Source organism: Monodelphis domestica, chromosome 1, assembly GCF_027887165.1.
Source record: "Monodelphis domestica isolate mMonDom1 chromosome 1, mMonDom1.pri, whole genome shotgun sequence".
Classification (NCBI taxonomy): domain Eukaryota; kingdom Metazoa; phylum Chordata; class Mammalia; order Didelphimorphia; family Didelphidae; genus Monodelphis; species Monodelphis domestica.
In genome coordinates, this window is record NC_077227.1 from 80,809,892 (window position 1) to 80,822,407 (window position 12,516).

Genomic DNA, 12,516 nt, shown 5'->3' on the forward strand with positions numbered 1-12,516 from the left:
AAACAAATAATTTAAAAGTAAAATTGTAATAGGAATATTCTAGTAATTCAATGGATCCATGATCTAATCAGTTATACTCCCTCCAGAGATACACAGCATTCACAGATTCTTTACCCAGGGGATTCTTATCAGATGTCTCATAAAGGGTATGCCCATCACACTACAGAACTTCCTGGAGGGTTGATTGTTTTGTTTTGTTTTGTTTTGTTTTGTTTTAAAGAAAAACAAATTCCATGGGTAAGAGTACAACCTTTTGTCTCTTGTTCTTGTTGTCCAGATCTTTTCCCCAATCACACATTTGTTAGAAAGTAAAGAGGAAAAGTAATAGGAAATAAGATAAGATACATCAGCTTAAAATAATTAAACTTATATTACTACATAGATTTTTTTCTGTCAAAAAAAAAAAGAATAGGAGAGTTGATATTAAGGCAAACACTGTTTGCAATGAAGGCAGAAGAAATGTGGATTTATTAGCCAGTGAGTAGGAAAATCCACAGGAAAGAAATGGGTCCAGGGTTTGCCTACAAGTATTCATTCCCTTCCTTGAGATCCTTTCTCTACAATGAATAATCAGGAATCCAGGATAGACTGGCCAACAAGTGGGCAATCCTGGAAATGTGGCTGTGTATATATTAATTCCTCAAAAAACTAAAGGCTTTGATCTCTGTGTTAAAAAAGGGAAACCTGGGGATCCAAAGGCCTTTTCACACCTTTCATAAAGAATAGTCAGATGGGGAAGGAAAAGATTGGGGAGGAGGTGGGCAGCCATTTAGGAGAGAGAGCTCATGGAGTTGGAAAAGAACTACAAAACAAAACCTGCTACCAGAAACGAGAGCTTCCATCTAAGAAGTCACAGGACTGGCCACTGACTTTACCATCTCATTGCCACAATCTATTGGAGGATAAAGGGGTTTCTATAGAAATTCTTCTCTAACATTGCTCTGGAAAGTCAAGGAGAAAATAAGAGCAGGACCAAATTTACAGAAATTAGCTTTACACTCAGTTTTGTCGAAATATGAGGGGATTGAGAAAGGTCTCCATGCTCCTAGTAATCCTGCAATAAGCTATTTAGCATAAATTATAAAAGAATTTTTTAAAAACCCTTAGTATTAAGAAATACATGCAGCATACTTGCCATAATACACTTTACAATACATTAAACTTTACTGCCAAGCAAGGCTTTTGAAAACCCCACAAAGAGTCCCAATTACATCTCTAACCCTGTAAGTTGACTTCATTAATATGGAAAGAAATAACTTTGGGGGGAAATGGAGGCTTTTTCATTACCCTCTTTTTTGAAAGGAAAACTAGGAGTCCACAATTTTCCTTTGGATTTTTTTTTTAATTTTCAATTTTAAAAACCAGTAGTCTTACCTGCTGGGGAATGCAGGATAGAAATAGACTTCCTAATGAGTGTTTTGAATTCCAAACTCTACCTAGTCTTCTTCCTAGACTTTCCTCCTTGGTATCACCACAATAACAGACTGCCCCTACTTTTTATCTTTCCTTTCTATGTTGATATGGTTCCTTTCCTGTGACCCTTTCTGTTTTAAACCAGTCTCCACGTTCTTTGTGTTGTCTTTATTCTCATTTCTTCATTTCCTCCTCTGCTTCCCATCAGCCTCCAAAAAAGATATGGGATTATACTCCTGGAGACTGCTCTATCCTTCCTAGAGAGGATAGAAAGGTAATTCTGTGCTATCTACCTATGTTGTTGTACTAAAGTGTGTGTTTAGCATTCCTTGGTTAGCTGGAGTGTGTGGTGGTTTTGGTGTTTGCTTTCTTTTTACTTTGTTTGTTTGTTTTTTAACTCATTTTGCTTGGTGGTCGATCAAGTTGTCATTCAATAACATGTCCATGAGGTGCACTAACCTTTAGAGAGATTTTTAGCAGTTGCTTCTTCTTTTAATACCTAGTAATTAGTCCCTTTGACCCTACTCTGAAGTGAGTTAAAATAGGTGTTTCTCAAAAGGTAGGTTTTATGCCACAGTGATATTTCCTGAGAAGTCCGATACATTTTGGAAGACTGGGTGCTTGGGATTTAAATTGTTCCCTCCAGATGCAGTATCCTCTGTTGTCATTTACTCTATGGCCAATTCCTTGTGCACTTCTGTGTTATCATCCCAACATCTCTGCTTTCTCCATCCTCCAAAAAGTAATTCCATTCTTCAGACTTAGCCTTCCATTCTTTCTTCCCCTGTGTTAAGCAAAGCTTACTTTTCCATTCTTTTTCTTCTTTAACCTGACTTATCTAGAAAGAGATCACAGTTGCTATCCGATAGAATTAGAGGCTCATTTAGGAAAGAATGGAAAAGCCTAATACAGCTAGGAGCAAAAGAGTATGGAAGGCATTTCCTGGCCTTTTCATTCTGTCAGCTCTTTTTCAAACTCTGTTTGCTCTTTTCATTGTGGAATGGCTTTTTAATGTGATCCAAGTGAATGGTCCTGCTCACTGCAGAGATTGCATGGCTTCCTGGCATCCTTTTAGATTCAGGTGATTTTTAGTAGATTTGTTTTGAGTTTGGCACTTTCTTTAAAGGAAATTCTCCAACAATGAACAAAGAATAGGCTTACATTTTCTCATTTTGCCCTCTGCCTCAATGCCACCCATCCTAAAACTTCCAGAGATTCTGCTGCCTTTCCTTTTTCTTTTCCTCATTCTCATGTCTGATTTTCATGTGCAACCTATGTGTGAACTTTCCAAATGCCACTATTGGGCAACTGGTCCTCTTGTAATTCTGGTTGACCCCATAGTCAGTCCTTACTTTTATGTTAAATAGTAGAATCTTTATCGAATGCCTGCTGATGTGCAAAGCACTGTGCCAATTATGATTAGAGCAGTAGTTTATTATGAGATGACATATTATCTCTTAAAAAGAAAACCTTTACAGGAGCTAGTCCATCTTTTCAACAACTGTATGGTATCGTAATCTCAACACAATTTAGCATCTTAGTGTGGGAAGAAAAAACCAAAAAATGCTTGCCTACAAATATAGTCAAAGTCCATCTTTCTAATACCCCACATGTACCAATGTCATGGGAGCTTTTGGGAAAAAACCTGGGAACTTTTAGTTTAGCTATAGATTCTGAAGCAAAGGGGGAGGGGAAAGCTGTAGCCATCTCTGTTCAAGAATATCTTTATAATGATTTAAGATTTTCCCTTCTTGTTTGTATAATCTGAAAGTCTGCCAATTGATGAATTAGGGAAAACAAGACTACACTTTTAGAAATAAGAAGACCTTAAGTGGGATCATTGAGGAGGGAGTTAATGGAACTATTGGGTTTTTTATGTGTTAGTATGAGTTCATTTATGGATTATTTTCCAGTCTAAGATCATGTCTTGAGGTAGTGAGGCTTTGATTTGAGCAAAAGGGAGTCAGATCATTTTAGAATTTAAAATATTTTTTATTTCAGGGTATAGGACAAGCTTGAGGGATGCTGATGGCTTAGGGTAGCACTTGTCACATACTAAATGTCACATGAAACTTAGCTAACTGGAAGATGGAATTTAAAATTCAGTAACTCATAGAATCTGTAAAAGAAATTTTTAAAAAACCTTTTATTAAAAGTAGAGAATAAAGATATGCCAAAAAAAATAGAAGGCAATTTTAAGAACTGCCCCCATGACTTACTGGCAAAACATAGCAGAAAAATGAAGGCAAGAAAATGTCTTTGCAAAAAAGAGATGTCAGGTTCAAAGCAGGGGTCAGGCTTTTTCACGATAATTAGATGGGACCCAAAGCAGGAAAAACAGAATGTTGTCAAGTTCTTAGGTGAAGTTTAGGGATGTGTAACCACAGAGTCCAACTATTCAAAGGATCAAGAAAATTGATGTTCAAGACCAGACTCCAAGGGAGTAATCAATTGTGAAAATCCAAGCAAAGACCAGGGAATCAGGAATCCAAGCAAGTTACAGCGAGGGTCAAGGAGTTACCAAGTGATGATGGTCAAGAGCTGGCAAATAATCAAGTGTCCGGGGAATCATGAAAGGTGAACAAGGTGCTAACAGTCTAAGCATGAGGAGATCTTTTTGTGTCCTTTGGGCCTTTATGCTTCTGCTAGAGAAGGAGCTGGGTTTTAGAAATGAGCAGCCTATAGCCCAGGGGTTTTTAGTAGGAAAGTGATAATAGCTAGTTGATGAGAAAAAGTTACAGGAAAATTATTAATAAATAAAATAAATAAATAAAAAATTAATCATTACTAGAAGAATAGACTAATGAACTGACCTTATAGGAGGATCCTGACTGGTATGCCACCATTCCCTTCCCTTCCCCTTAAGAATTTGAGAAGCTCCTATCATAGGACCTACAATACAGGAAGGGATCTTTTTTAGACAACTTTAAGGGAAGAAGGAAACTAGAGAATCAATGCTATGATTGTTATTAGCTAATTAGTAAGTACTTATTTAGTGCCTCCTGTGAGTTCCTTGAGGACAGGGATTAGTTATATCTTTCTAACCCCATCCCTTAGCCCAGTGCCTTGCCCATAGTTAATGTTTTAATAAAAACTTCTTAAGCATTTAACTCTAAGGCTTCGTGCTGGGCATGTTGGGGAATGCAAAGAAGTGTAAAGAACTTTGCATTTAGAGTGGTGGACTCATTGGAGCATAGATTTAGAGCTGAAAGGGACCGCAGAGGTCATGAAGTCCATTCCTTTCATTTTATGGATAATGAACTGAGACCCAGACACTGAACGTCTTACCCAAAATCATATAGATAGTAAATAGAACTGTAATTTGAGTCCAGGTTCTCTGTATCGACATCATATATTCTTTCCACTGGACCAAACTGCCTCTAGAGTTACATGGCCTAGATTTGATTTTGGATAAGTAGCTTTAGTTCTTTGGAGTTTGCTTTCCTTGTGTATAAAAGTTAGAAGTTAGACCAAATGGTCTCCCAAATCCTGCCTAGCTCAAACTCATGCAATGGCTCCTGAAGGGAGTAGCCCACAGTCTATCAGGAGAGGCAAGACATAGACACTTGGAAAGGTAACTCATTGTACAGGGTAGGCTATGATACATGTTTAGTGAGGAAATCAGTGCTCAGAGTTTAAGGAAAAAGAGGACCACTCTGGCCTGGAGTAATCAGGGAGGGTTTCAAGAATGAAGGAGTACGGAGAGAGGAAGCACATTTTGGGCTGGATAGTGGCATAAACCCAGAAGGGTAAAATGGTGGAAATGTACAAGTCATGTTGGGATGAGAGGGGGAATGGCAAGTAAGTCAATCTAATTGAATTTCAATCAGAGTTAGTGTAAATGAGTAGTAAGAGGTAACGGTGGAAAAGTAGGGTAGATCCAGGATCCAGCTTCCAAGGAGACTTGAATAGTGGGCAAAAATTAGTGCTTTGTCCTTTAGTGGTGGGGAGCCATTGATGATTTTTGAGAAAGGGAATGCTATTGTCAAAGCAGTCTTTTAGGAAGACAATTCTGGAGACAATTCATGGCCTGGAGGCCATGTGAGCAATTAGAAGCTAATTCAATAGCCATACTGCAGTAAAAAAGAAAGGATGAATGTAATAGATATTTCAGAGGATGAATCAATTAAGTTTGGTAACTAATTGGATATTGGGAAGCCTCAAAGAATGCCAAAACTATCAAAACAAAATAGGAAACCTAGGGAAGAAAAACCATTTGGGGATGGTAGATGAAAATATCAGTTTAGGCTTGTTGAGGTTAAGTTGATGGCACCTGGGTATCCTCATGGATGGGTCTAATAGGCAGTTGGAATTGAGGGACTGGTCTGAAGACAGAAGAGAAAAAATTAAGTCAGTCACAGAGAGATAGTTACTGAATCCATTTAAGGGGCTAAAGGGGAGAAGAAAACAAAAAAGCCAAATATTCTGTATAGTAAGGAAAGGAAGAATAATCTGATCATTTTCATACAAACTTTGGTGAAAGTGTTTTAGTTTTCCCCTTTCCCCACATCCTTTCCCTTTCACTATCTCCCTTTCTTCCTCTTTTCCCAGATCTCTCTCCCTTTTTCCCACAAATGTCTCACCTAGTCTTTGCCTCTCCCTTACTTGTCTCCCCCCCTCACCTTGTCCCACATATCTCTTCCTCTCCCTCTCCTTTACCTTGGATATATTTACTCCTTCATTATCCATGATAGGGGACTGAAGGGTTTTAAAAATGATTTATTACAATTATTACAGTTTCATATTTCTTATTTTCTTTAAAGTAGATGAATTGTGCCTTTATACAGCGTCCCAAAAGTCTAAGATTTTTGTGACATCTTGTATATTTCTCTCAAACTGAATCCCCTACCCCACAACCCTAAATAAGTATTTGCTCTTTATTTAGACATGCTTTTTGGTTGTTTCTCCTCTTTACATTTTTTTTTGTCTGTGGGGCTATAGTCCTAGATTTTTTTCCCCAAAGGGTTTCCCACCTCTCTTGAAAATATTTGTAATTATAAAAATTATAATTCCACATTAGCAAATCTAGGAGTGGTAGCAAATTACTTTGTAAAGACTAGCTTAATTTCATTCAGTTTCACCTCTGCTGAAAAATAGCCTAAGACCATTTTAGCTCTGGCCAAGGAATTGAAGTTCTCCTAAATGAGAGATCTTTTATGCAAAACTATCCTGATAAAGATGGCACTGGATTCCATACCATAGCATTCTCTAATTGACGTTGTTAAATGTCCCCAAACATATCCATCTGTCTTTGCCATGGAGGCAAAGGGGAATGGGTTGGGGAGAGGAGATATCTCCAGGTTGTGTCTCCTGATCTGACGAGTAGCATATTTTTACTTCGAGTTTGATCCAATTACTCAAGAATAAGGGAAAAGAGCAACTTAGCTAAAAATCTGCCCTTCCCTGACAGGAAGGAAGGAAAATGTTGCCCTCTTTGCAAACACGATCCCTTTCATACTCACCATTTGTCTTGGCTCCTGAGGGTCATTATTAGAGATCGTTTGACAGAAAAAAAAATATCTTGGTTGTTATTTTTCTTTTGTTTCAGTGCTGACTTCTCTTTTTGTACATTTACAGAATACGAGAGCCAGCCTCACTCCAGAAACCACTGCTGAGCGTTCTGCCTAGTAAGTTGAAGACCCATTGCATGGTTTTGTTTCTGGAATGTAAGAAGTGGGGAAGAGAATGGGTCTACCCCAGGGACATTTGTCCTTTCATTGACTAGAATGCTTGCTCCTAATTGGCTAAACCAATTGCAATACTGTATCCTTATACCATCTATTATGGTTTATTGTTCCATAGCGGTAGAGAGCCAACATTCTATCCCAGCCAGAGTGTTGGACTTAGAGTCAGAAAGATCTCAGTTCTGCCTCCGACCCTTACTAGCTTGCATGACCATGGGCAAGTCATATATACTTTTTGAGATTTAAACATGTTTTTAGGATTTATCTGTACTTACTGATTGATCTGCCAAGTTATAGATGGATTGCTGTCTGAGTTGGTGAAGGGAATTCTAATACTGATGAAACTGAAGAGCCATACTATATTATCCTCTAGTATTACCTTATCGAAAGCTTGCCTTTAACCTCACCACCCACACATACATCATATATAAATTTTCTAACATGATGACTTTTTTTGAAAAACTCTTACTTTCTGTCTTGGAATCAATACTAAGTAGTGTTTCCAAGGCAGAAGAGTGATAAGGTCTTGGCAATTGGAGTTGTGACTTGCTCAGGTTCACACAGCTAGGACATGCCTGTGGCTAGATTCAAACCCAGGACTTTCAGCCATGGCTCTCTTTTGACTGATCCAACTAGCTGCCCTAATTTTGATGATTAAAAAATTATTTTAATATACTTTCATCTACCTTAATTTATTTCATCATCAACTAATTTTTTTCCAAATTTAATATAACCAACTTAATTTCTTAAACTTTTAATGCCAGTTGATAGCCTACTCAAGAATAGGGGAGAAGAGCAACTTGGCTAAAAATCTGCCCTTTCCTGACAGGAAGAAAGGAAAGCATTGACTTAGAATGAGATGTGACCCTGGGCAAATTGTAAAATTATAAAATGAGGAGGTTAGACTAGATAATTTCTAAAAGACTTTCTAACTATATTTCTCAGAAGTATCTTTGAGTAAGCCCCTTTTAATATCTGTCAGTGTCTTGTTTCCTCATCTGAAAATGAGGATTTAGAATAACATGATCCCTAACGTTCCTTCTATAGGGCAGCTAGGTTGCAGATTAGCTACCATAGAGCCCCTGGCCTGAAGTTAGGAAGGCCAATTTCCTGGGTTCAAATCTAGTCTCAGACAGTAGCTATGTCACCCTAAACAAGTCTCTTCACCCTGTTTACCTCAGTTTCCTCATCTAAATAAAATGAGCTAGAGAAGAAAATGGAGAACTTGCCCAATATCTTTACCAAGAAAACCCTAAATAGAGTCACACAGATTTGGACACAAAGGGAAAACAATTGAACAAGCAAATAAAATTCTTTCTAATTCTAACATCCTAAAGTTCCATACATTTGTTGCCTATCTCTTTAGACTTTAGAATCATAAAGACAAAATTCCCCTAAATGAGGGCTGGTAGGTCCCAGAGGAGTATGGGACAGGCATCATGGAATTAGTGAGGTTGTCAGAGAACTGAATTGAGAGGAGGGAGACACAGAGAGAGCAGGACCAAGTTAGCTGAAGGTGAATTTCTGATATAAACTGGGAATGAAGAAGTGAAGAATCATACTCCATAGATGGGGCACCATAGTTAGGATGCCTACTTACTAGTCCTTTTATTTATTTTTTTATTTTAAACCCTTACCTTCTGTCTTGGAGTCAATACTGTATATTTTTTCCAAGGCAGAAGAATGGTAAGGGTTAGGCAATGAGGGTTAAGTGACTTGCCCCGGGTCACACAGCTAGGAACTATCTGAGGCCAGATTTTAACCCAGGACCTCACATCTCTAGGCCTGGTTCTTAATCCATTTAGCCACCTAGCTGCCCCCTTAATAAGTTCTTTTAGAGGACTCCTAAATGGTTTCTTTGATTCCAGTTTCCCACAGTTCCAACCCATCTCATCTCATTCATTTTTGCTAAATAGAAAATGACTCCCTGTCCAGAAACCATCTGTTGTTCCTTGTGGTAAATGTGTTCTTAATTGTTAAGACTGGCAGCAAAGATGAGTTCCTCCCTTAATCTATGATGCATAAATCCCAAGGTACCATCCTTTAATCATTCATAATAAAGTCCTGTGCCAAGTGTTGAAGATACAAAGAAAAATTAAAAAAACAAAACAAAAACAGACCCTGCCCTGAAGGAGCTTACATTCTAGTGGAAGAGATCACATGTAAATAACTAGGTGCATACCAGGTATGTGCAAAGTAGCAGGAAGGCAGTCTCACAGGGGAAGGCACTAGCACCTGGGGAGACCGGGAGATACTTCCTGCATGCAGAAGGTTGGCATTGGAATTGAAGCCAGGGAAGCTAAGGGGGAGAGGTGAGGAGGGAAGAGTATCTGAGACAATCCTCTCTGTTCTACCCTCCCTCATTCTTCACAGTGACTATTCCAAACCAAAGAGTTCTGGGTTTGGACTCAGATGACCTGGGTTTGAATTCTGGTTCTGCCACCTTTGACCTGTGAAATTTGAACCTTTCTAGTCCTCAGTTCCTTGACCTATAAAATGAGGGGGCTAGACTATCTGACTGTTAAATTCCCTTCCCACTCTGCAGCTGGGATCTTATGATGTTATGAACCCAGAGCTCCCACACCTGACAACAGATTGCTTAGCATCCTACTTCTCAGAGAAGATGGAAGCCATCTGACCGGAGTTCCCTCCACTTCCTGCATTCTTTACACCCACTCTTTCCTCCTTTTCACTGCTCACAGAGGCAGAGCTGTTCCTACTCCTTGCTACAGCTAATCCAGCTACCTCAAAGGGTTTTTTTACATGGGGATCTGTGACCTTTTTTTCATATTTTGACATAATTGCCACAGTCTTTAGTTCTTAGGAGGCAGAAGTCTCTTAAGAGTAGGTTTACTGGCCTCAGCCACTTCCTAGCTGTATGACCTTGGGCAAGTCACTTGACCCCCATTGCCTAGCCCTTACCACTCTTCTGCCTTGGAAAAAATATACAGTATTGACTCCGAGACAGAAGGTAAGGGTTTAAAAAAAAAAAAAAGAGAGAGAGAGAGAGTAGGTTTACTCACTTCGGTCACTAGATGGCACTTGGCACCCTTTTTTTATCTCTGGACTCTAAAACCCAGGTGCCAACTGAACAAATGGTTTTAGCAGTCTTTGTCTAACAAGATTGCAAAAGGGAAAGAAATTCCGATAATGGATCTGGAACTGAGCCTCACTTCTAGTCCTGTCTCTGATGCTAACTATCTGAGGGTACCACAGAGCCCCTTTGGGTCTCAGTTATTTCATCTGTAAAATGAGGAAAGTAACTTATACTCCCCAGGACATGGAGCAGGACCTAATAACTTCAAGTAGTTCTTTCCAGCTCTTAGGATCACCTACCTCAAAGGTGGTAGAGTGGAATGAAATCAGCTGATAACTTTAAATTGTTTTGTAAAGTGCTAGATAAGCTAAGGGATTGTTACTTAATAACAGAACAGGTAAGCATTTAGTAGGAAAGTATCCGTTATTATATTTTTTTTCTGCATTCCCCACCCACTCTTTCCTCTTTTCCACTGGTCACAGAGGAAGAGGCCTGCTCTTTCTTGGAGAGGAGCATTGTTGTGTGGGATTGGAGTAGGGTGCCTTGAGTCCTTTCCCTGATGCAAACCAGCTCTGTGATCACCAATGAGACAATATTTGTAAAGTGCTTTACACAGTGCTGGCACACAGTAGGTGCTTAATAAAGACTGGTTCCTTTCTCCCTTTCCCTTTGACCATGGTTTGTTAGTTAACTCTCAGTATCCCCAGGAAACTTTCTGTAAGGCTGTAAGTGACCTCAGATCTATTGATCTGTATTGACAGGAGAAATTTTTATACCAAGAATGTCCCCCACTGATAAAATCACAGATCTAATTTAGGAGGGGAAAAAAATTTCCTTCAGTGTAATCTTCCCAATAATTTGGCACTGAATTAATTTTATAATGACTGTATTCCTGTAATTGTAACCTCTAAATAAATGGAACTTATATTCAAATGCTACTGCCCTCTTGTAATTTTCCCAGCTTCTCCTACTCATCACTTTCCCCACCTCAAACCATACTTTTGTTTGAAACCCCTTCCAATCAACTCATCCCATATTGTGTTTTGAATGGGCAAGCTTTTTCAGTCAATTGTGCTGACTCTTCATGACTTCATTTAGGGTTGGTTTTCTTGGCCAAGATAATGGAGTGGTTTGGCCACTTCCTTCTCCAGATCATTTTTACACCTGAGGAAACGGAGCCAAATAGCATTTGCCCAGGGTCAAACAACTAGTAAGAGTCTGAGGCTGGATTTGAACACAGGTCTTATAGTTTAGTACAGGAACTCTTGATCTAGAGTCCATGAATTTTTTTTAAACCTTTTAACCTTCTGTCATAGAACCAATACATAGTATTGGTCCCAAGACAGAAGAGTGGTAAGGGCCAGGCAATGGTCTTCTTGACTCCAACCTGGTACTCTATTCATTATGCCTCCATCATATCTTATGTTAATTTCCTAATATTAGGTCACTGCAGCCAGGAGACAAAAAAAAATAATAAGAAAACACCTCTGCCAATAAATAGTCAGTCCTCAACTTTTGAGTCTCCAACTTTCATGACACTGAGCATTCTCATTGTATTAGTAACCTCATTTTCACTTTCACATTTATGACTATATGCAATACTGAAAAGATGAGAGGTGAGATATTTATATGTGGAGCTGTTGGCATCCTACTATCCTATTACTGTTAGCCTACTAATGACTTACCCAGGGTCTCACAGATAAGAAATATCAAAGACCAAATTTGGACCTGGCTATCAATCCTCTGAGCCACCTAGCTGCTCCCCATCCTTGAATTATTTTCTGAAGTGTTTTAATAAGTATAAAAATATAACTGGTTTTCTTTGTAATATGCATTTTATTTTAAGCATTTAAAAACTTTACTCGAGAAGGGGTTCCTGGACTTCATCAAACTGTCAAAGTGCTTCATGAAACAAAAAAGTTGAGACACCCCAGTTCTAGGAGTATATGATATCTCTACAAATGTGCAAATTAGTTTAATGAATCAGCATAATGCATGCATATGATTCATTGAGTTCTTTGTGAGATCTTAGGGAAGAAAGGCCTTATTGATAAGAGACAAATAAGGGAAATATCTTTGCAAGGGGTGACATTTGAGTAGCATCATGAGGAACCCATTAAAGAGTAAAGGAGCTTGGAGGGATTTGACACCTAGAATGGCAACAAGGGTTCACATGGGACAGTTATAGTGCCATGAGAAAGGGTGAATGGATTCAAGAGATTATAAAAGTAAAATAAACAGACCTGAGTAATTAATCAAAAATGAAATGAAAGAGAGGAAAGAGTTAAAGACAATATCAAGATTTCGCAGATGGAAGACTAGCTTAATAGTCAATAGTTGTACCTCTAACAGGAGCAGTAGAATTAGGAGGAAGAACAGATT

At 38.7% G+C, this 12,516-nt stretch overlaps 1 protein-coding gene across 50 annotated transcripts in view; it reads left to right on the forward strand.

The window, feature by feature from the left end:
• SORBS1 (sorbin and SH3 domain containing 1) overlaps positions 1 to 12,516 on the forward strand; it is a 322,212-nt gene that overhangs the window by 266,626 nt on the left and 43,070 nt on the right. For 26 of the 50 annotated variants that reach the window (XM_056802016.1, XM_056802087.1, XM_056802106.1 and 23 more), the window contains one exon: positions 6,991 to 7,040. In XM_056802016.1, the coding sequence (XP_056657994.1) occupies positions 6,991 to 7,040 (50 nt within the window). Of the gene's footprint in view, positions 1 to 1,621; positions 1,688 to 6,990; positions 7,041 to 12,516 lie in introns of all 50 variants that reach the window. The other 24 variants (XM_056801998.1, XM_056802112.1, XM_056802025.1 and 21 more) reach the window with 1 other exon arrangement.